Raw genomic sequence first — 24,702 nt, 5'->3', positions numbered from 1 at the left:
CGCCGCGTTCCGACACTGCGCAGCCTCCGACCACCGCCCAGGACCACGCCCCCACATCGGGGCCACGCCCCCACATCGCCCCATCGCCTAAGCCACGCCCTCTTCACGCCGCAACACCGCGCAGGCCCCACGGCCCCGTGGCCGCTCCCCTTCCTTATCGTCCTGCCCACAGCTTGGGACCACGCCCCTCTAAGCGCCACGCCCCCTCCTCGGGGCCCCGCCCACCGCTCCCGAGCCCCGCCTGCAAAACCGCGCAGTACAACCTCACAGCCCCGCCCACCTCCCATCGCCACGCCCCCTCCCGAGGCCACGCCCTGCAAAGCACCTGCTGCAGCCACAGTCCCTGGACATGTAGTTTTATTCGGATTAATTAAAAGCCGCGTTACATAAGCAGAGTCGTGCAGCACTGTAGCTCAGAGCAGCTCCGCGTACAGACCCAACGGCGTCTGAGTGTGCTCTCTCACACACACACAGCCCCAGCTGCACCCACACCCTCCTCACCTCCATTTAGTTCCATTTCTGCTCTCCCGTTTTCCTCCAAGACTGCCAACCACTCCCTGGAAACACGTGTGCGCAGGCACGAGCCGCAGCGGAGAGCGGACACGGGCGTTGATGCCCACCGCCCTCCGCAAGGTGCAGGGGGGAAGGAAGCCGGGCAGCGCCAGCCCCAGGGTGTGGAAAGCGTGCGGGATGGATGAAGACCAGCAGCGTGGCAGAAACCTTGTCAGGATGGGAGCAGCTGGCTGGGGATGCATTGCCAGCTTGCAGCACATCCCCATGGCCAAGCTCTGACAAAGAAAAGCAACCTCTGTTCTCAGGGATGATCAGATATTTTTAATCAATAGCACAAGTCCATCCTACAATAGCAATTAGCGATCAACCACACTCCTGCCCTGCAAACGAAGGAGCTGTGCCCGGCTCCTTGGCCTCAGGGTGAGGACATGGGTGGCTGGAGCAGCCTACACTGTCTCTGGTCAACAGTTTCACTACTGCTGTTGAAGAGCCTTCTAAAAGTAAAGCAGGCTGCAAGAAAACAAAACACTATAAGATTCACAGGGCAATACAAGAATCTCTTAAATTTGAAGGTAAGTTGCATACAAATCAAACTTCCAAAAATATTTTGCAAACTCTGGCTTGTAGCTATGATACAGTGCGTACAAATCAAACACCAGAATGGTTACATTTTATTGCTAGGGTTTTTTTTTTTTTATTTGGTTAAGGAATTACATAGTAGTGTGTAAAAGGGCATTGGAAGCAACAAGAAGCAAGTGTTGGCTTCTTGTCCTGTCATAAGCCAAGGCTGGTTGGTTTGGCTTTGTTTTTAAATACTGCATTTTCAAACATCGCATCAAAAGCATCTCCATAACGAGTCCTGTTTGCATTACCCAAACAGGATCAAAGAGCAACAGTGAAAGAATCCCAGGCAATAGGCAACAGGGTTCTATTTTGTGCATTCCTTCACTGATTTGCATTTCCAGAATACAATAATTCATGAAACTATAAGCATCCACTCCAAAGTTATATAAAAGTCAACAGTTATGAACCAACTTCCACATGAACCGATGGCTTGGCAAGGCAGACAACTTCGATTCATTAATCGTGCAAAACACTCCCAAAAGATCAGTGGTATTTGTGAGCAAAATCATGCAGCTTGGCCCTGGTCTAGTCTGCAAGAGAATACCCTCTGCAAAAGTCATTCTCTGCGCTCCAGAAGTTTACAAACACTCTGCGTTTAGATCCACTGGTATAAACAAACCATTCAGTTCCTCCATAGTAAGAAAACCTCACTTACAAAGCATGCGTCAGTAGAGAACGCTGATGCGATTGCACACTCCCATCCTGCTTTTTACACCCTCCTGCTGGCGAGAACACAAAAGGTTAAGGTACCAAGAAGCGATCATGTTCATGTTGGTCAGGAAACAGCCCACGAGTCTCCTTTGGGCCATCCCCACCTGCTCAGGCACCTAGCGACCAGGAGCTTTACTCAGGGCACTTAATGGGAGAAACGAGCAGTATCCGCAACCCTGTTGAAAAGGTCTCCAGTGACCATCAGCACATCACCGGTCATGCCTGAGGCTACTCAGGTGCTACTCACCAGGCTGTCTGGTGGACTTATTTTTACCTCTTATGGACTTGTTAAAGTTGTTCAATACTTCATTTTAAAAAATAAAACAGATAGGCTCATCTCAAAATGTAATCTGGATGCAACCCAGCAAAGCTAAAAGGATGCTGACGTGAAAACCCAAGCACTTGGTAGGTAATTGCTCCTATAGGCTCATGATATAAAAACTCTTTAAGCTCTTCACTCTAAAAATAAATCCTGCTATTAGATGGGCACAATTTACTATCCCTGCTTTCCTCTGACTGAGTCCATACTCATTCCTGGACGTACTTAGTCAAAATTAGAAGTTTAGCTGAAGCTCTTAACCACCCCTTCTATGCTCAGTTCCTTATTATAAACAGCTCACTACCAACATAGCCCCTGATGCAAATGTCTCCTTAAATATGCATAATTTACTCTATCTCAAATATTTACAAGCAGAAGCAGCCCATCTTTACAAGACAGATTTCCTTCTGCTCTACGTAAAGTGCAGCTCTCTAATTTAAGGCAAATTTCAGTGAAATATAAAACCATAGTTTTATTTTAATATGTACACATCTTAAATTAAAAACAAGAACTCTCTTGAAAAGGAAAGAATAAAAGTGTTTCCAAGTTTAGGAATCTTCTGGATTTTAACACAGTCTCAATATTATGTCCTCTCAACATAGAAATCTGTAAATTTCTTTCCAATAAATGCAAACAAAAAAAAAGAAGTGGCAACGCATACAGTAATTTAGCCCCAAAGATCAGTAAAACACTGGGAAAGTGCAGACATAGTTTTCCGTGTCCCACAGTCTCCTTTAGCTACAGTAGCATCCAGCAATATCACATTTCTAAATATATATTCTATACATTTAATGCTAATCTCAGTTCTTGTAATGAGTATTTCTCATCTCCATCTGTGTCAAATTTCTTAAAGCTCTGTGACTCTTGGGCTGTAGAGCCAAGCAGTTTTTGAAGATCTTCATACGATAGTTTTCCATCAGCATCTACAGTTGCTCTTTCAAACAATTTCTGAAGATCTGCGAAGAGAGCAAGGATTTAAAAGTATCGCCTTTAAGTACACCAGAATATCCTATAAGCAGCTCTTCCAGCTTTACTGCACTATGTCTTACTATCTAGTAATTAAATAAAGCATCCCCAAGCATGCAGCTTGCCTGCTGTCAGCATAACAGTTCAGGCAAAAACAGTACAAACATTTCTGGATTAAATTACATTAAATCTGAAAAAAAAAAAATCCCTTTTTCTGGCTAGGACTAATAGCCCATTCTACAACCACCAACTGCATACGGACGCAGTTATCCTCCACAAAAGCAAGCTCAGAATGACTGTTGCTATACCAACAGCACCAACGATATAAAGGGAGAAGTGTCTATTCATTTCCTGATGCAAAGCATTGCCCTTTCAGTAGCAGAAAAGACTGAACAGCAAGATCCAGAAACCATTCATTTGGCCAGGCAGTGTTCTCTTCAAAAAATAAAGAAAAGACCCCAAAACATACAGACTCACACCCACTTCATTTTCCTTGAGCACCCTAATTCTACCCTTGACTTCTCTTTCAGTCTCTGGGGCACTTGATATAGTATTCTGCACTCAAAATAATTACAATCCACTTATAATGAATACTCCCAGTTTCTTTTCTTTTACACACTAGTCTTTATTACCTTTTTTATTACTTTTCTTTTAAATCTATAGTTCTCAAGCTTTTAAAATTGATCTCCCTTACCCCAGAATGACCAGACACACCATCATAATTCCAATTATACTTTTCATCTCCTGAATATTGACAAGAAATATTCAGCAAAAGAAAAGGTCGGCCGATAAAGGACATACCTTCCAAGCTGGAAACTCCTGGTAAGGACAGATGTCTCAGCTGTCCACTACTCTCTGTGTTGCCATCAGCTGACCTCGAAGCCAGCTTTGAAAGGTCTGTGGGCTTTGCCGTAGTACTCGGACTACTTTCAACTGTTACAAAACAGTCTCTATCAGTCTTATTAATTCCAAGGAATTACAGTTAGCAGAAACAAAAGAAATCAAGTAAGACTAATTTCAAAATCATTTCAGAATACAGCAGTGTTTTTTCCCCATTTATTTACCAGTAACTGGGAGAACAGAAGGAAGGAAACCCTTTTTTTTTTGGACAGTTATAGCTTTACGCTTTCATGCTGTACTAGAAGATGTGTATTTGTACACCTCGTACAAAGAATGCCTTGGAAGTGCTTTCTACCTCTCAGTCTGAAGTACTGAACAACCTTTCACCTGCCCACCTGGGTTGCTTTTACTTTGTCAGGTGTCCATCTTCCCCCAACACCGAGGTCTAAACTTCCAAGCTGCTGCTTAGTAAGTTAAGTACAAGCACAGTTCCACTTTAATGAAGTATTTCAAATCTTATCCTCAGCACTACCTGAATACGTGTAGCAAAAGCCCAGAACTGAGATCAGCCAGCAGAGATGCAGACCTTTCTTCTGTGCTACACTCAGATTATCGAAAAGCAAAAATAATGTTACTGGGCAAAAGTTTCTACCAGCTAAAAATACAAGCTACTGATGCACATGATTCCTGCTACATGCACAGAAAGTCGCCTTGGAAATTCGTACTCATATATAGCTTTCTGGTTTAGAGCCAACAGTTTCCTTCCGCTTTAACTGAAATAATCTCCACCAGAAGCCTTAAGAAACAGTCTAAACTACCGAAGTCCAGTAGTTATTCTTTGAATTATAAGTTCAGGTTTCTGGATTACTATCATACAGTATTCTTACCATTCTTTGATGTCTCAAGGGGTCTGTCATTTTCTGGCTTGCCTGTGAGAGCACTCATCATCTGAAGCTTCTCTCTTAGTTTTGATACCTGAGAATCTCTAGTTTCTATTTCCTGCATGTGTAGAAAATAAAGCTTCTTAAAAAGCACCCTTTCAGTAGATGGAGAAGATCAGAAAAAGTAGTAATTTAAAATACATAAATACTTTTGAGTGACTTAAGAGGTCTCGAGGCTGATCAAGTTTAAAACGAGATTAAAAAATAAAAATAAAATTAAATAAATCCATGGAAAGATGTAAGGAATACATTCACACTGTCTGTAAGAAAACAGTAGAATCCATACTTCAGCCTAAAATGTAAGCAACTATTTTGCAGACTGATTTCAAAATAATCTGACATTTAATTCCCATATTTCTTATATAAACGAGCAATATTCTGAAAAGAAAAAAACAATATAAAACACATACTTGGAGAGAACATCCATACGTTAACTGAATTGCAGAATTGTTTTAAATATTTTTCTGCAGTACTGGCTACCTTGTGTCAAAGTAAAACCACCAGTTCTTAATCTGGAACTCCTTTGCTCTTTTTACGAGTAGATCCTAGACGACAGGTTGAGTTCACATCAATCCAAGCCCAGAACTGACAGTGTAGCCCAGTTCACTCACCTGCCTTCTTTCCAGAAGATGGCAACTGCCCTCAGCAGCGCCGCCTCTAATCCCCAGCCCACAATTTGGCCATTCAGTTAGTCTGGCAAACTCGCTCGCAGCCAGACATCAGATCATTACTGAAAGGCAGCTTTCATCAGTTCCTAGACTCCACTAGTGCAAAATTTCTCTCAGTCGACCCACGGAAGTTTCCGAACCTGGATAAACACCAATACCCCATCTGTGGTGTGAAGGCACAGCAGCTGGGGTAGCTTTGCTGACAGCGTGGCCGTGGGTACTCAAATGAGCTGGCTCAGAGTCCCCTGTTCCACTGGACCACAGTCAGAAACACCCGAGATTTTTTGCAGCTGCACAGAGGGATAGTAGAGCAGCTCTGCTATGTTATTCCATATTCAGACAGAATGGCAAGACTTTGAACTATTACAACTTTTCTCTCATCCTAACTGACTTCCTGCCCCTCATGATGGGGCAGATAAGCTATCCTTTTTACTCTGGACTTTTAAAACAAACTAGATCAGATCAGCCTGCTTGCAGATCTTTCCTCAATTAAGTCTCTTTTAAAACATGATTATAAAGATAATTACATGCTCTACTAATCCAGTGTAATTTGTGTTTCCTTGCTTTACCTTCAGTTCTTTATTTGCATGAGTTTCATTATCTAGTTGATCTTCATTTTCCACTTTTAGCGAGGTAGTTGCATCATTCCCCTACAGGAATAAATAAAGGGTAGATGAGTTTATACATGTGCTTATTATTTTTCACAACAGTGTTTCTTTCCTTCAGAGTTGGCAGGCATGAAGCAGAAAAAAAACCCAGGACAAATACATTAGAATAAACATGAAGAAAGCAGGCTATGAAATTTACCACAATAACGTCAGCATGTTCCTTATCACCAAACATACAGAGCACCTTCTCAGAGACAGCCCCCGGTATGGCACACCAGAAGGAAATATGAACTTATTTAGTATTAATCATTTTTTTTTTAGCATTTAAGCACCACTGAACAATCCAGAGGCCCATCTAACTCCTCAGTGGTCTTAACAGACAGTTTATGAAACTTGTCCCATTAAGCAGCCACCCAAGTCTTAAATGTCACAGTGCTTTGGACAACTTTTCTGTAGATTCTGCAGGGAAGAAATGACTACTTCGGAGATACTCCTAAAGTTGCTTATCTGTTCAGAAATAGAAAACAAATTCCAGCCTTTTAAAATTAAATCCTAAGTTGTCTTATGTTTCACTCTGATATTTTATTTAGCTGAGTTTGAAAAGCTGTATGTGAGGTGTATGGAAGTATTGAAGCTACCAGCCTGAGCAGACACCCTTACACATCAAATACTTACCACATATGTAGACAAGTTCTCTCTTTTGTCCAGATTATTCACAGCAAGGGGGGAGTTTTCTAACAGCACAACCCTCCGGCTAAGGTTACCAATAGCCAAATCCACATTTAGAAGCTTGAGGTCGTTCAACTTTTGGTACGTCACTGCAGTATTATTTAGCTCATCCAAAGCTGCATGCAGCGACTGGCTTTCCTGCAAGATAAAACCAGCACACATCCATTTACTCAATCTCTGCAGCGCTCTCGCTATTAACAACATAGTGACTGACCTGGTTTAACCAGCCAGGCTCTCCACCGACACCAGCTGAAAACACCCAACTGGAAGCTTCCAGAAAGTTATTTCAGCTTTCAAAGTTTGAAACTGAGGTTTTCCTCAGGGCTAACTTCTTTGTTGCTAATGTAATCACTTCAGCTGTGCCAACAAACACACAAAGCCCATTCATCTAATTTTCCAGGGCAAGCTTAGTAACCACCCCAACTATTTTCCCCTAGCAAGTGTACCAGGCGTATTTGTACCCAAGATTCATTTTTGAGGAAGATATTGACTGTTAAATGTAAGTAAATGCAGTCATGCCATTCTGTCCCATTCACATATTATCCTTTTTTTGTTGCCGAATCCCTGGTTTCCACACCTCATGACAATGAAGGTGACTCAGTACATGCCACTCCTAGATTTGCTCAGATTGGCACACACCTGCCATAAAATCCATTTGATAAAAAGCCTTTAGCTCATTTCCATTTACACGAGCAAAGTACACCTATAATTTGTTTGATATCTGTTTCAATCACTTTACTCCTCACCCAGTTAGAGCACAAAAAGGTGCTCTCTGATTAGATACTTTCCTGTTCGCACATTCACAGGAACAAACCACAGCAAAATTATCTTGTATTTCATTTGGAAGGGGGCTATCTGCATTGCCTTGACAAAAACATCCCCTTTTATACACTACAATACTGCAAAACGAGCAAAAACATTAAGTATCAGTGATACTTGTACCGATATACATTATGCAAGGGAGAAAAATACCTTTATGCAATTTTCTGTTTGATTTCTCTCAGTCCTTGGCACAATAGTGGAGGGAAGTGAAGGTATCTGTTTTAATTCCTTCTAAGGAAAGAAACAGAAAAATAAGTTACTGAATTTCTGTAAAAAAATACTAAGCTTTTAATAACTGTCAGGCTGTAGTTAAGGATGTTTTGCTACAACTATAATTGCTCATGTCTGTTGTGCACGCAGCATTTTAACAAGGCTAATACAGCTTTCTCTTTAAAAAAAAACACAGGGTCCAAATTTATTTTAATTAACTCCCCAAATTAGCTCTTCTTCCTTTAATGAAGTATAACACAGATTTCACTACTACCATACACAGTCATATCTGCAATGTTTCCTCAGCACCCACTGATTGAATCAAATTCTATGAAATCCTTAATTTAGATTTTATCTGCAAGCATTCTGACTAATGTAATGCTGTATTGCAGTTTATCTGAAAAACTTTATTTATTGATTCAGTCAACCCTAAGTGAGAGGTCAGTATAAATACAGTGAGTAGTTTATGGTAAAGGTGGTCAGTAATTACATCCTTAATTCAACCAACAAACTGTACCTCCATGCTTCCAGCAACCCCGGTTCTTAAGAGAGTGTAGACAGTTACCACAGAACTATGGAATGGTTTGGATCGGAGGAAATCTTAAAGCCCATCCAGTTCCAACTCCCTTTTATGAGCAGATCCTCCCACCAGATCAGGTTGCTCAGTCTCATCCACTCAGCCTTGAACACCTCCAGGATGGGGCATCCAGAGCTTCTCTGGACAACCTGTGCCAGTGCCTCACCACTCCCACAGGAAAAAATTTCTTCCTAATATCTAATCTAAACCTCTCCTCTTTCAGCTTAAAACTGGTTCCCCTTGCCCTACCCCTACACTCCCTGATAAAGAGCTGCTCCCCAGTTTTCCTGGAGGCCCCCTTTCAGTACCGGAAGGCTGCTACAAGCCCCAGAGACTTCTCCAGGCTGAGCAATCCCAACTCTCTCAGCCTGTACTTATATGGGAGGTGCTCCAGTCCTCTCATCATTTTTGTGGCCTACTTTGGACTCGCTCTAACAGATGTGTCCTTCCTGTGCTGAGGGGACTTCAGAACTGAACAGAGGAGTCCAGGTGAGGTCTTGGGAGAGCAGAGTAGAGGGGCAGAACCATCTCGTTCGACCCACTGGTCACACTTCTTTTGACACAGCCCTGAATACGACTGGCATCCATAAGCATAAGCAGTTACCGTAAGCAGTAACCTGCATCACACAGAATCAGAGGCTCCACATCTGCGTGGAAGGAAGCAAAAATCTGCAGGAAAGAAGTATAGAAGCATAGAAGCAACTAACAAGTCTGGCTACAGAAAAATATGTACTTGCTTCCTTATGGGAGATGCCACACAGGCATTATGACATTAACAGTATATTAACGTACCAACCAGCGCCAATTAGAACTTCAAAAGTATTTTGAAGGCATAAGGAAAAACACCACACAGTTCTTAAACTTGCTTTATATTAGACAGGTATCATTAAAACAGCGTTAAATCAGTACATTTCCTTACCACATCATTCTGGAGTATTTCTATGGATTTCTTGTACTCTTCAATTACTGTCTGTATATTTTCAACGTCATGAGAAACACTGGTAAGAGTGCTACCTATGTTTGCCACGGTCTGGAATAAAGATAACGACAAAAATCTCAGCCTTCCTTATACTGCACTGTCCCAAAGTTTCAAACAATTCTTTGCTAGTGGAACTGCTGGCAGAATGCCACAAAAATACACATGTGAATTTGAAGAGCTTTCTTTGCGGACAAAACTGCAAATTATAGCTAGCGCACCTCCAGGCCAATAAACGAAGACTTACTCTTCACCATGAGAGCTTAAGCTAGATAACCAAAATTACAGGTTGGCTGCTCGCACCCCAATACAAATGGTCTGGCATTAACAATTAAAAAAAAAACCTGAGATGAAGACATCTTAACCCCTCTCTACATGGAGGATTTGTATGGAATACAAGGATGCTGATGTTACCCCATTTACCTTGCCTTGTCTTTCAGGGCTACCCATCAGACACATTATACACTGCAAAATGTAGTCTCCCAAAGATTGCAGAAAGATTTTCAAGCAAGTATTGCTTTCTTAAAATGAAAGAACAGCTCTGAAGCATTCAGAAAAGCTCCTGTGAATTCCACAGGTACAGTCAGGGTGCTGTGACAGCAACTTTGTTTCCATCTACTGCAGTGACACCTTTCCCTTGCCTTCACCTATGTGAATGCCTTCTACTCCCAGCTCTTATGTCAGAAACTGGTCTGTAAAGCTGCACTGACATTTTAGCAACTGACAGCACAGCAGCTATCACAGTCACATTGTCAGCTGTCACATCCGCAAACACTAGTGGAAGTTACAGTAACAGGACAGAGCATGCTCTTATGCTTCTCATTCCATTTTCAATACTTTCTTCAACCACTAAAACAAGCAGAACCCACCTAAAATCCCCACTTCCTATGAATCTGTTATGCTCTTAGAATTATAGAATCACTAGGTTGGAAAAGACCTTTGAGATCATCAAGCCTAACCGTACCTGTCCACCTAGAATCATAGTATCTCTCTCACGGCCCTGCAATGACGCTCTAGCTACCCAGACTACATTCAAACAATATCCACATAAATCTTCCTCCAGCTCTTCGTTTTGCAAGTGTGAACACAGCTTCAGTAAGTAATCTCTCTGCCCTGGAGGACCTCAGGACACTGTAAGCACCTTTCATCAGTCTGAACAGAAACTCCTGTTCAAGAGGAACACCCTCAGTAATCCTTCAGGATCCTAACACCAGCAGGTAGCTCCACATTTTCAGGAACAATACCTAAGGGGAAAAAGGCTTAAGAAAAACAAAACCGTGCTCTAAGAATGGCAGCCTTTCCTTCCAAGAAAGGCAGGCAATTCCAAAGACAGTTGGATGCAATGGGCAACTGAGATTTTTCACCAGGGCTATCAAAAGCCAGGCAACCAACCTACATCAAATGCTGTGTGACAGGAGATAATGCAGCACACACACTGAGCTGAAGAGAAGCCCGAGTTTTGAAATTTAAAAGCTTTTCGTTAATATGACACTTACAAGCCGTTAAAACTACTGTATTTAAACCTCAGAATAGTTTTTCTACACTCAACACCTCCCAGAAGGATTCGAGCTCTGGTTTTATTTTAACAAAATTCCAAAACATAAATGCAAGCACGAAGGCATGAAGAGAGCAGTGGAAACAGATGCCACATCTAACAACTTACAGTACGGTAATCTCTACAACAGTAAAGATTGGAAGGAACTCAAAAGTTCCCAAGATCTTTGATTTCCACCAAATGTGATGAAGGATGGACTTATTTTAACACAACAAAGCCTTGCTGTTCAGCAGATCGCTGCAAGCCAAAACCTTTTGGCCTTAACACTTTGTCCTGACAGTACTGAAGGCAGCAAGATGACAACAAGATTTTTCCGTATCGCATAAATAAAGCAGGTGCAAGTTTCTAGGCACTGCCTTAAGACTTACTTCTGATATGACATAGTGGAAACCCAGCAAGCCCATAACACATTAGAAGCTTCGGAAATAGCTTTGTACTCCTCCCAGAACAAGAAATCCTAGCAGCCCAATCAGCCAAACCACACTAATTGCTTTGCATATGATAACCTTGTTGATTATACATTAATTTTGTAGGGATAAAAAAATGAGAAGTGGGAAGCCACAAAAGCCACAAAGACAACTGGACTGACATCAGGTGTGAGCCCAATATAAATGTTTATTGCTAAATAAACAGAACTGCCATGGAAGAGCTGGGCAAGTTTCAACGAGCCATTCTTTTTACCAAAATAAACAAGACAATTCTTTGGTAAGTAATGCTCAGCTAAGGCACATGGTAAGACTCTGTACAACAGAAGATATTTTAGAAGTAAGTTTGTGCCACCCAATAGGGCTCATCTTTAAGAGACTGTCAGAAATCTATCCCAATACAATTCATGTTTTGTTGTGCATGCAGAACACCAAGAAAACTCCCACACTATGGGTTCCAGGCCCACCGCTCCCAAACAAGACTCCTACCCATCTCAAGACTGTAAATGCAAAGCCAGATGTAGAACTACGTGCTGCTCAAGATGAAGAAGCTTTCCAAAAAGCAAATAATTTTCTTTTCCGATTAAAAAAGTTAAACTAAGGACCTATTTGCAGACAGATATTTTGCAAGTGTCTTACGTGATATTAAGGTCAGAAAGCTGAAGGAAAGCAACCAGAAATATCAGCTCTAAGGTAAAGAAGTGAACGTAATAGAACCAGAAACAAATGCATCTATATCAAATACACAAAGTCCAATTCAGAAACAAGATGGAGAAGCATATATTCCTCACATGCAATTCGATGACTCCTCTTGTCACTACTGTCCCCAAGAGCCCAGCTGGAGCTTAGCAGCACAGGATGTGTTTAGCAATAGCCACATTTACAATACTTGCCTTCTGAAGTTTCTCTACCGTGGAAGGAAGAGAAATCAAATCAGAAGCAGACTTTACATTGGTTTTGAGATGATTTACTGTTGAGGTCAACTGTGTCAGCTGAAAAAAAAAAAAAAAAAAGAGGAATATTTAGTATTACTCAACATAATCCTGATTAACGACCTTTCCCAATACTAATGTCTCAATCTGCAACTTTAAAACATAAGGCAAGACAAAAGTACATACATACACACACACAAAACACCTTTGGCTCCAGGCTGTAAGTCCTACCTAGGCAACACTAAAAAAATCCTTCAAGACAGGTTTTTTAAAACTGAATTAAAACCACAGAAGACTCTTCTTTTCAAAAGGATACCTTCTGCCCATTTTACGCTCATCCATTTAGAAAGAGGCTGTTGCCCAAAAAGGGGTTTTAGAATTGTGCAAGAAGCCTTTATGCAGAGGAAAGAGTCACCTACCTCTGTGTTTAGCAATCAAATCCACCTAGCAACACAGGGTGAAGACAAGCAACTTCTCTAGCTGAGCGACAGGCAAAGAAGTTCCACGTATCACCAAAACCTTTTGCTATAGAAGCAGAACAGTGACAACCTAGGTACAGCAGGTAATCTCAATTTCTGTCAACTGCTTGACCCAGACAGCAAGTTATCCAATGGGTCTTCAAGCTTACTTACTCATTCCAATTAAGAGGTTGTCAAATTAGTAACAACTGCATGCTAGTCATTAATTTCTAACCCTAACACTATCACTTTATGATTAATTTGTAGACATCTGTAGTCAAAACAAAGTAAAAAAATTCTTCTCACACCTGACAACACAAAAGTAGGGCAGCTGAAACCCCCTTTCTTCTTGTTTTGAAGGCTGAGGAAATGGGCAAGATCCTAAATTTACATCAGGTCAACGCTGATCAGCTGGCATGCAGAGCCTTTGGTTCTGCAGCTGTGAATACTGGCTGAACTAATTCCCAGCAGGACATCCAAACAATTCAGGGAAAACAACAGTAATTAAGTTTTGATCCCCAGAAGAGCTGGCTCAGCCTGTAACCAGATCCAAAACAACTTAAGAGCCTGCAAGAACCACATGCAAGTATCTTTAATGTCCAGGTGCAGATGATAGCATTTTAGAAGTCCAATTATATGTGGATAATGCATACTGCCAGATGCCAGAGGAAGCAAGTCACATTTTCAAATATATTTATGTACCCCACTAAGTGCTGAACCACTGCATGGGACTTAAGAAAAATCAATCTAAGCAGGCACCTCAGTAATCTTAAAAATTAAGCCCAAAGCACCAGAGTTGGGGAGAGTTCCCCACACAGACCTCTTGATACCACTAACTGTGAGCAGCTCTCGACTGCTGCCCTCTGAGGCAAGAACTTCAGTAAGAGCCTTGCTCGATGCTTTGTTTGAAGCATGAGGAAGCAGCTTTCTGTTAAGTGGCTTAGTTCAAGCCACATAAACAGAGCTAAGATTTACACCGGCCCAGATTCCAAGTGTGTATTAGCAGATTTTAGATTCACAAGAAACCACTACCACATTTGTAGCAATGTGAGCTTGCACTGATTCAGGCAACTCATTTCAACACTTATGAAACGTTTGCAGATGCTCTCAGAAATCTGAAATGTCAAATCTCTCATCATAAGCATCACAATTATTTGGCAGGAAAATTAAGAACTGCACAGTTCTCAGGTTCTTTTAAGTACTGCCTGAAGTTTTTCCACCAGCTGTATCATTTCTCCTCTTTGCAATCAGTCTCCAGTCCAATCAGATGCTCAAACGTTTTTTGCTTCTTAAATATTCAGGGTTACACTCCATTTTAACTTTAAAAACAAAAATCTACCATATGGTCACAGAAGTCCATAGATAAAAGCTCAGCACTGCACTTGAAATTAATTTGTAAAAATAAATGTGAATGGAATATTTTACTGTCTTTTGAAACCAAGCACTGATCCTTCTCACCTGTTTATTGATCTCTGTGATATTGATCCAGATTTTACTCAGCCCCAGTTCTCCAGTCTCAATTTGTTCTAGTTGCTTTTGCGTCTGCACCAAATCTTCATTCAGTTTAGGAATTTCTTGGAATGATGTCTTTTGATTAGATTCCACTAAAAAAGTGAAAAAAAAAATTCAATTTGCTTAAATAAAACCCCAAATTCCAGGTAAACAGCATTGAAAGGCAGAAGACAAATTACAACAGCAACATCTACAGCTGCTACAGAAGGCAATAACAGTTTCTGCATATGGATTTACTGCTAATTCAGAATTAAGTGTTTGTTCAGAATGACAGCTCTTTTTTATTTTAAGAATATTTATGTCTGCAGGGAGACTCCAAAGAGACTGTACTAAATTTAACACTTTCCCATAGTACTGTAATTCTGGCAAGCCTCAGCAGGACTTTATTTAGCGCAGTTATGTTGCATTACTTTCAGAGAAACAGAAAATAGTAACAGGATCATGAATAAAAGCTGCCAACAGTACCAGGGCAAAGGTGGCACCTGAAATTAACCTCCATGCCCTTCCCAGCCTGCAAAGGGGCTGCTGAGGATGAAGTGAATTCCCGAGATTAACGTGATTACAGTCCGTGTGACAACTGAAAATAATGTGCAAGCTTTCACAGGAACGTCTGTTGGTAAACAAACGTCTGCACAAGGTCCTTGGAAATAAAGTCAGTTGTTATTGCCATACTACTACAGGAAGGGGGAAACACACAGCCCAAACCCATTCAAGTGAGCCTCAAAAATGCAGCTCTTCCAGGTCTGCAGTGACGCAAGTTGTTCAGCTGCAAGCGCTATTAAGCAATCCTAAATCCCTAGGTCTGGGAAACAAATAAGCAAAGGTTTTGAGATGAAGATGACAAGTTCTCCAAAACCTGCATCTCCACCCTGTAACGTAGCACTGGAATGTGTCATAACAAACTGCCGGCGTTCAGAGCAGGCTGCCAAGGGCAGGGGGACCTGCATGGTATGTAGCTGTCAGCTCCCAGAGCACATCTCCATGTGTGACCCATCTGGTCAAAAGGGGAAGCCTTCAGAAGTGCTTCAAGCCTCTGGAGTGGATGTTGAAATACACACAACTGGAAAGCTGTGCATCTTCAAAAATCTACTTCACTTTTCTCGAAACAAGTCCTTAAAGTAATTTCTACCTACAGAGTAATCTGCACTGATCACCCAAGATCCAAATAACACTTTCAGTTAAGTAAGATCTTGAAAGGTGGATTTTAGTCAAAACAGACTAAGACCTAACTGTGAGTTTGACAAGCAGTTCACACTAAATCTGATGTCCCATAGGCTCTTGTATACAAAATATTTTCTGGTTTGCCACTGTCACTGTGTACAAGGAGGCTCCACGTAAAGAGTTTTTTGCAGTGCCAGAAAGGTTAAGTACTATGTGCAATCTTTGCATCATTAATAACAAATGAAGGGAAGCACCACAATGACTTCCCTCTACCCCAAACACTAGATGCAAAGATGCCTTATTTTAAAAAGCACTCCTACCATACTCAGTTTATTCAAAGAATATCAGAACATTAACAAATACCACCATGGGAACCTGCTCTTATAGGTAAAAAAATGGATGAAGATTTAGAGGAGGAAGATTCTTTTTCAAACTTTATGACAGAGGGATTCCCAACCTTTGTTTCTCCATCCACCCACACATCTCACCAAAGCATGTTACCTTTTGAAACCAGGTTATTCTTGCGGTTTGCTTTTTTTGTTGCCGTTTTTAATGTTGTGCCTCATTATGAGACTCCTATCCAGTTTCTAGGCACGCTATTACAGTGACAAGGAAATCTAAGACTACTTTATCGCTACAGGAAGTATTAAATGCACGGCTTTTCTATCTATCCTATTAAGGAGAAAATAAGTACATCTGTAACCGCCTGACAGTAAGCTTAGAGAGAAAAACTCTGTTAACAAAGAGGCCTGTGTAGAACAGGAATGATGAAACTTAACTACACCAAAGCCAACAAATGTTGTCATCATGCAGAACTTGTACTGCCAGTACACATGTAAAGCAGACCAGTCCACAAAGAGCATTACTTTCAGAGGAACACATAGATCTACAGTCCCATAGTAACGGGACTATTTTATAGTGTACCCAGAACACAGAGACAGCTACTGCAGAGCTGTTTGGTAAGCTCGCTGCCACAATGCAGCACACGTAACTAAAGACATCCTCCATACCTGATGAATGCCAATCACAGCTAACTTTGAGAGTCCAGTATCAGCCGATACAAAAGCACATCTATCAGCAATGCTTTCTCTCACTCTCAGCCAGCAGGTTCTATCTTGTCAGACAACTCCCCAAAGACTAACAGCAAAGGATTTGTACACACGCTTGCTCAGTACCTCTTTCACCACAAGCAAATCAAGCCCTCTGCTTACCTCCAGCCCTAGCACCCTCCTAACTTTTGAGCTGATTTCAGCCTTATTTTTTAAGGCTTCACAGAATCACACAGAATCACAGAATCACACAGAATCACAAGGTTGGAAAGGACCCATTGGATCATCGAGTCCAACCATTCCTAACACTCCCTAAACCATGTCCCTAAGCACTTCATCCACCCATTCCTTAAACGCCTCCAGGGAAGGTGACTCGACCACCTCCCTGGGCAGCCTGTTCCAGTACCCAATGACTCTTACTGTGAAGAATTTTTTTCTGATATCCAACCTGAACCTCCCCTGACGGAGCTTCAGGCCATTCCCTCTTGTCCTGTCCTCTGTCACTAGGGAGAAGAGGCCAGCTCCCTCCTCTCCACAACCTCCTTTCAGGTAGTTGTAGAGAGTAATAAGGTCTCCCCTCAGCCTCCTCTTCTCCAGGCTAAACAACCCCAGCTCTCTCAGCCGCTCCTCGTCAGACTTGTTCTCCAGCCCCCTCACCAGCTTTGTTGCTCTTCTCTGGACACGCTCCAGAGCCTCAACATCCTTCTTGTGGTGAGGGGTCCAGAACTGAACACAGTATTCAAGGTGCGGTCTCAACAGTGCTGAGTACAGAGGGAGAATCACCTCCCTGGACCTGCTGGTGACCCCATTTCTGATACAAGCCAAGATGCCATTGGCCTTCTTGGCCACCTGGGCACACTGCTGGCTCATATTCAGTCGGCTGTCAACCAGCACCCCCAGGTCCTTCTCTTCCGTGCAGCTCTCCAGCCATTCTTCCCCCAGTCTGTAGCACTGCATAGGGTTGTTGTGCCCCAAGTGCAGGACCCGGCATTTGGCCTTGTTAAACCTCATCCCATTGGTCTCGGCCCAGCAGTCCAGCCTGTTCAGATCCCTTTGCAGAGCCTCCCTACCCTCCAGCAGATCCACACTTCCTCCCAGCTTAGTGTCATCTGCAAACTTGCTGAGGGTGCACTCAATGCCTTCATGTCCTGGGCACAAAAATTATACCATAAAGACCAAAGCTGTGGGACAAAACCCACAGTCAAGGGCAGTGCTCTTCAGGCAAAACGCAACTAGCTTTCCCAAAGCTGCCAGAGACCACCTGACTGCTTCAGCTTCACTCTCTGCTGGTCCATTCACACAACTCCTCAGCTTATCCTTGCTTTTCCAACATTTATGATTTTAAATGCTACAAAAATAAGACACCAGAACACACTTTGTGTCCACAGGTGAGGTACAGAGAACCGAGCATAAGTTATGTAAAAATCTCATCATTTGTTACACCTCAGCACTACAGAAGTTATAATATAAAAACCTTACATGGACGGGGAAAACCTGAGTCCTACAAGCAAAATGCTTAACTTCATACATCCAAGTACTAAACATGATGTAACTCCATGCCATATGCAACACAACATAAAAATTGAACAAGAACTGGTCAACGCAAGCAAGATAAACATTCAGAGGATATGAAGAAGAAACATAATACTGAAACAATATTCAAATTGCAGCAACACTACAGCAAATATTAGGTGTTTTCAAAAGAGCTCAAGACAAGGTGTTTGACGGATGAGTAAATGAAGTGCTTAGGGATAAGATTTAGTACAGTTAGGCTTGATGATCTCAAAGATCTTCTCCAACCTAGAGAGTCTATGATTCCACTGTGCATTTTGCAGCAGACTGTGTGGGCTGCTCTCTAGGCATCACGAGCAAAGAAAGCAGTTTGCACAGCTGAGAAAAAGGATGCTCAGCTTTCCCTTACGCTGGGGATTTCCAGATAAAATCAAGAAGTTTAGAAATATATGCACAAACAAGTACAGTCCCACCTAGCCCAGCATCTCTGCAAGACTATGTAACATCTGCCTTGGATTTGCCCAGCCTCCAAGTATTTTTGACTCAGAAGACTTCTTGATCCAGGTGCAGTTAGTCTACTCAGTACTTTGAGTAAGCAGGCAGAAAAGTGAAGCTCTGCATCCTGCCCAAAGCAAATATGAAAATAGTGCAGTTACATTTATGCTTACTTGTTCGAAACTTCTCCTTTATTGCATCCAGATCCTCCTTGAGGGCCACCTGCATCCAGACCAAGCCAACGCAGGCTACCACACAAGCAGCAAGAATGACAAATGCACACAACGGGTAACAGAACTTGCAGCATCGTAGATAGTCTCCCCTGGGTAAAACAAAAATAACAGATGGTGAATATTCAACAATACCTAGAAAAGTGTTATTTTAAATGCTGTTCTATCAAAGCAAGGGACAGCACTGGAACAGCACACATTTTGGCTGTCAAGAGCTAACAAAGTGCTCTTCCAAGAACAAATACAGCTGTACAGTGACATCAGGGCTACTACTCACCGCTCAGTTTATCCTCAGGAGGTACATCTGGCACACTTAAGAGCAGCTGTCAGGTTTCCCTTACTGAAATTTCCTGCTCTCCTCACATAAGCTTACATTACGAACATCTGCTTCCTAGCTCGGAAAGCAGGCTTCAAAAAAGAACACTATTCTATTGCTATGACAAGTACTCCTAGACCACCCGAAACATCCTAAGTTTCTCTACAAAGCACCTACTTCTTAGAGGCACATTAATAATGCTGTTATTTAAATGAAAAGTTTATTTATTGGCAAAAACACATCATGACCACCAGAAAACCAGCACTGTGACAGCTCACAAGTACAGGACTGTGCCATGCTGGGCATAACTGCGCTCAACACTCCAAAGAATCAGAACGGTTTGGGTTAGAAGGGACCTTAAAGATCACCTAGTGCCAACCCCCCTGCCATGCAAAGGGACACCTCTCACAGGATCAAGTTGCTCAAGGCCCTATCCAACCTGGCGTTAAACACCCCCAGAGATGGAGCAGCCACAACTTCTCTGAGCAAATTCTGACCCCATGCTGCTCAAAGGACAAATAATTATGAAGGAAAAAAAAAAAAGAGGACAATTCAGATCTGCTCCTATACCAGGACAGGCAACCCAACCCGTTCGGCAGGATGCAATTCCTGCTCCCAGCACCTGGCAGGCACCCTACGCCCCCCAGCTGCCAGGCTGACCCAGAATCACAGAATGTCCTGTGTTGGAAGGGACCCACAAGGATCATCAAGTCCAACTCCTGTCCCTGCACAGGACAACTTGAACATTCACAGAATGTGTCTGAGGGTGTTGTCATAGAATCATAGAACGGTTTGGGTTGGAAGGGGCCTTAAAGCCCATCCAGTTTTACCCCCTCTACCATGGAGGGGGACACCTCCCACTGGATCAGACTGCTCAAAGCCCCATCCAGCCTGGCCTTGAACACCTCTAGGGATGGGGCATCCACAGCTTCTCTGGGCAACCTGTGCCAGGGCCTCATCACCCTCATAGCGAAGAATTTCTTTCCAATGTGTGATCTAAATCTTCCCCCTTCCAATTTAAAGCCACTCTCCCTCATCCTATCCCTGTACAGGACAACCTCAACATCCCCACCGTGTATCCGAGGGCATTGTCCAAATGCTGCTTGAATATTGCCAGGCTTCGCACAGTGACTGCTTCCCTGGGGAGCTGTTCCAGTGCTCCACTGCCCTCTGCGTGAAGAACTTTTCCTAAGACTGCACCTTGAATACTGTGCTCAGTTCTGGGCCCCTCGCTACATGAAGGGTGTTGAGGCTCTGGAGTGTGTCCAGAGAAGAACAACGAAGCTGGTGAAGGGGCTGGAGAACAAGTCTTGCGAGGAGCGGCGGAGAGAACTGGGGTCGGTTAGCCTGGAGAAGAGGAGGCTGAGGGGAGACCTTATTGCTCCCTACAATTACCTGAAAGGAAGTTATAGATAGGAGGGTGCTGGCCTCTTCTCCCAAGTGACAGGGCACAGGACAAGGGGGAATGGCCTCAAGCTGCTCCCAGGGAGGTTCAGACTGAGTATTAGAAAACAAATTTTCCACAGAAAGGGCCATCGCACCCTGGCAGAGGCTGCCCTGGGAGGGGGTAGGGTCACCATCCCTGGAGGTATTTAAAAGATGGGTAGATGAGGTGCTCAGGGACATGGTTTAGTGGCAGAGAGGAATGGTTGGACTCGATGATTCAAGAGGTCTTTTCCAACCTGGTGATTCTATGATTCTGATATCATGAATCATTAGGTTGGAAACGACCTTTGAGATGATCAATCCCAACTGTACCTGTCCACTACTAAATCGCACACCTAAGCATTTAGTCTGCCTGTCTTCTAGACACCTCCAGGGATGGGGACACAACCACCTCCCGGGGCAGCCATGCCAGTACCTTAGAACACTCTCAGTGAAGAATTTTCCCTAATATCCAGCCTAACCCTCCCCGGCCCATCTTCCTGCCATCCCCTCGGGTCCTGTCATTGGCCACCAGAGAGAGATCAGCGCTTGCTCCTCCTCCCCTCGAGGCACCAGGACGCTGCCTCGCGGCCCCCTCAGCCTCCTCTTCCCCAGCCCGAGCGGTGTCCCCGCTCCTCTCGCCGTCCCCCCCCGCCCTCCCGGGGACTCACTTGCAGCGGCCCCGCGCCGCCGCCGCCGCGAACTCGTTCTCCTCGGAGCTGGACTCGGAGTCCGAGGCGGGCGGCTCGGTGCGCAGCAGCCGGTGCCCGGAGCCCTTCTTGGCGAGTTTCTTCCTCCGCCCGTCGGCAGCCAGGCCGATCAGCGCGTTCAGCTCCTTTCGCTTCTTCATCTTCTTGTGCGGCGTGGGCGGCGGCGCGGCGGGCGGCTGCCTCCCGCCGTCCCCGTCCTCGCCGTCCTCCGCCTCCCCCGCCGCCGCCAGCGCGCCCCGCACCGCCCGCCCGAGGCGGCTACAGGCGCTCGGCGGGGCCGCTGCCCCCGCGCCGGCCCCGGCACCCGCCGCGCCAACCGCCCCGCCCGCGCCATAGCCCCGCCCCAACCGCGCCGCGCGCGGCCATTGGCGCCGCCGGCACCCGCGGAGAGCGGCCGGGGCGCCGCGCGGCCATTGGTGCTGCCCCAACGGTGCCGCGCGGCCATTGGTGCTGCCTCAACGGTGCCGCACGGCCATTGGTGCTGCCCCAACGGTGCCGCGCGGCCATTGGTGCTGCCTCAACGGTGCCGCGCGGCCATTGGTGCTGCCTCAACGGTGCCGCGCGGCCATTGGTGCTGCCTCAACGGTGCCGCGCGGCCATTGGTGCTGCTGGGCTTGCAGCGCCGCCATTGGTGCTGCTGGGCTTGCAGCGCCGCCATTGGTGCTGCCGGGGCGCCGCGCGGCCATTGGCTCACGCCAGGCCACCGCGCTACCATTGGCTACTGCTGGGCTGCCGCGCTGCCATTTGACACTGATGGACTGCCACACTCCCATTGGACCCTGCTGGGGTGCCGCACTCCCATTGGCTGATGCCGGGCCACCACGCTCCCTTTGGACATCGCTGGGCTGCCACACTCCCATTGGACACTGATGCACTGCTGCGCTCCCATTGGACACTGATGCACTGCTGCTCTCCCATTTGACACTGCTGGGCTGCCCCACTCCCATTGGACACTGCTGGGCTGCCGCACTCGCATTGGACTCTCCTGGGCTGCTCCGATCCCATTGGACACTGCTGGGCTGCTGCACTGCGATTAGATTGGACACTGCTGGGCTGCTGCACTGCGATTAGATGCTGCTGGGCCGCCACACTCCCATTGGCTGCTGATGGACTGCCACGCTCCCTTTGGCTCTGCTGGGCCCCACTGAGTATGCTGGGCTGCCACGCTCCCATTGGACACTGATGGGATGCCACGCTCCCATTGGCTGCTGCTGGACCCCCTGAGAGCAGCTGGGCCGCCGAGCTCTCATTGGATACTGCTGGGCTGCCTCGCTCCCATTGGACGCTGCTGGGCTGCCATGCTCCCCCTGGTTGAAGCTGGGCTATCCCGCTCCTACTGGACAATGCTGGGCTGCTGTGCTCCCATTGGTTGCTGCTTGAGCATCTCTTTCCCATTGGTGCCACTGGGCCACCCCACGCCCATAAGTTGTTGCTGGGACCCATTGGACACTGCTGCGCTGACCCATGTGTGGCTTAAAGGCATCCACGCCCTCTCCACCAGGGCCAGAAAACATGTGGGGAGATGGGTTGGAGTCCCGCACCAGGCAGGTGGGACTGATACCGCCAAAAAGAATGAGTTTGGTTGGAAGGGACCTTAAAGATCATCTAGTTCAACCCCCTCATCATGAACAGGGATATCTTCCACTAGATTATGTTGCTCAAAGCCCCATCTAACCTGGCCTTGAACATTTCCTCTAATGGGGCATCCACAACTTCTCTGCGAACTTGTTCCACTGTCTCACCATGCTCATCATAATATGATTTCTCCCAATACCCAATATAAATCTACCCTCTTTTAGATTAAAACTATATCCCCTTGTGCTGTCACCACAGGCCTTGATAAAAAGTCTCTCTCCATATTTCTTATAAGTCTTTATATACTGACAATATAAGGTCAAAATAAAGTCTGCCCAGACTAAGCAGGCTAAGCAGCTCTGACTCTTTCACCCTTCCTTCATAGGAGAGGTGTTCCAGAGAGAATATATTTCCATCTTACAGGCATACAGATACATTTTCCCAGAAATCTTATGCATATTCTATTACCTTCCAATGACTAATTTTAATGTTGTTATGAGCTTCTCAATAGTCAGAATTCTTGCTAATTTGGAGCTTTGGAGCCAGCTCTGCCTGACCTTGCATTTGAGGTGGGGAAAGACTTCAAACAGAGGTGATTATAGAAGACATATCTGTTCAGCACAGATCACACTGAACACAAGACATTATCATCTCTAAAGAATGAACAGTGTCTGGAAAAACACTTTGGAAGAAAACCATGCTATCAGAGGGACATTCTGTCTAACTTTCAATGAATACAATTACTTAGATGAAACTTCACTTTAGCTTAAATAAAAAATATGCCACTTTTTGTAATAATAATTACTGCTTGCATCAGGACAAGGGGTTGAAGGAGGCGGCTAGAAGCGGCTGAGCGAGGGTCCTCAGCCCAGCCCGTGCCTCCCTCCACGGTTACCCTCTATCTCCTTGCCCACCAGGCTTGGTGGGGGCCCTTAGTTCCAGAGATAAAGGTGACAGGGAAGCGGTGTTGCCTGGAGCTGCCTTCCCTCTGCCAGCCGCAGGGCTGTGCAAAGCTGCCACCTTACCCACCCAGCTGCTCAGCTTGCACAGCACCGCCAAATCATCCTGGTGTAGCACTCATTGTGCACAAGATCTTGTCTTGTCCATTTTTAAGATGCAGTTTAAAATGATCGCTCGCTCAGGGAAGCGTGGAGGGGCTGACAGCTGTGATGTCAGGATGGGAATGGATGGACATGAGAATGAAACCCTGTGAAGCAGGACTATAGAATCATAGAACCATAGAATCATAGAATGGTTTGGATTGGAAAGGACAATGAAGGTCCTCTAGTCCACCCCCTCTGCAGTGAGCAGGTACATCTTCAACCAGATTAGGTTGCTCAGAGCCCCATCCAACCTGACCTTGGATATTTCCAAGAAGGGGGCATCACCTACTGTCTGGGCAACCTGCTCAGTGTTTCACCAACCCCAGTACAAAAAACTTCTTCCTAATATCTAGTCTAAACTTCTCCTCCTTCAGTTTAAAACCATCACCACTTGTCCTGTTGCTACAGGCCCTGATAAAAAGTTTTCCCTATCCTTCCTATAAACCCCCTTTAAGTACTGAAAGGTGGCAATAAGGTCTCCTTGGAATCCTTTCCAAGCCAAACAACCCCAGCTCCCAGCCTCCCTTCACAGGGGCGGCATTCCAGGCCTTTGATCATTTTTGTGTCCTCCAAATTGTATTTATTTTGATCATTTTTGTGGCCCATCATCATATGTGATGAAGACCTCAAGTGGAGGAAGCCCAGGCTATGCCTATTTTCTCCTTCAGCCTTGTGTGCATTAAAACCTGAAAAAAACCCACATTTAAAGGAGTGATATTCCCAAGTGCTGGCTTCCCACG

At 44.8% G+C, this 24,702-nt stretch overlaps 1 protein-coding gene across 3 annotated transcripts; it reads right to left on the bottom strand.

Annotated features, from left to right (window-relative positions):
- Window positions 1-376: 376 nt before the first annotated feature.
- EFCAB14 (EF-hand calcium binding domain 14) lies at window positions 377-21,593 on the bottom strand. 3 transcript variants are annotated; one of them, XM_054073317.1, is made up of 11 exons: window positions 21,246-21,593; window positions 18,777-18,925; window positions 14,333-14,478; window positions 12,378-12,476; window positions 9,448-9,558; window positions 7,892-7,969; window positions 6,866-7,057; window positions 6,152-6,232; window positions 4,861-4,972; window positions 3,935-4,066; window positions 377-3,123 (listed from the first exon to the last, which is right to left on the bottom strand). In XM_054073317.1, the coding sequence occupies exons 1-11, from the start codon at window positions 21,422-21,424 to the stop codon at window positions 2,948-2,950; spliced, it is 1,455 nt and encodes a 484-aa protein (XP_053929292.1). In that variant the 5' UTR covers window positions 21,425-21,593; the 3' UTR covers window positions 377-2,947. The 3 variants fall into 3 exon arrangements, with proteins under 3 accessions (XP_053929292.1, XP_053929293.1, XP_053929291.1); XM_054073316.1 differs by having other exon boundaries at window positions 379-3,123; window positions 7,892-7,972; window positions 21,246-21,592; XM_054073318.1 differs by lacking the exon at window positions 9,448-9,558 and having other exon boundaries at window positions 7,892-7,972.
- Between the last annotated feature and the right edge of the window lie 3,109 nt (window positions 21,594-24,702).

This window comes from Cuculus canorus, chromosome 8 (assembly GCF_017976375.1).
Source record: "Cuculus canorus isolate bCucCan1 chromosome 8, bCucCan1.pri, whole genome shotgun sequence".
NCBI classification, from domain to species: domain Eukaryota; kingdom Metazoa; phylum Chordata; class Aves; order Cuculiformes; family Cuculidae; genus Cuculus; species Cuculus canorus.
This window is presented reverse-complemented; position numbering and strand designations above follow the sequence as displayed.

Coding starts and splice junctions, on each gene's coding strand:
- EFCAB14 (XM_054073316.1), bottom strand. CDS start 21,424: ATGAAGAAGCGAAAGGAGCTGAACGCGCTGATCGGCCTGGCTGCCGAC. Junction 18,926..21,245: donor GCGGCGCGGGGCCGCTGCAA/GTGAGTCCCCGG, acceptor TGTTTTACCCAG/GGGAGACTATCTACGATGCT. Junction 4,067..4,860: donor CCTTGAGACATCAAAGAATG/GTAAGAATACTG, acceptor GTTTTGTAACAG/TTGAAAGTAGTCCGAGTACT.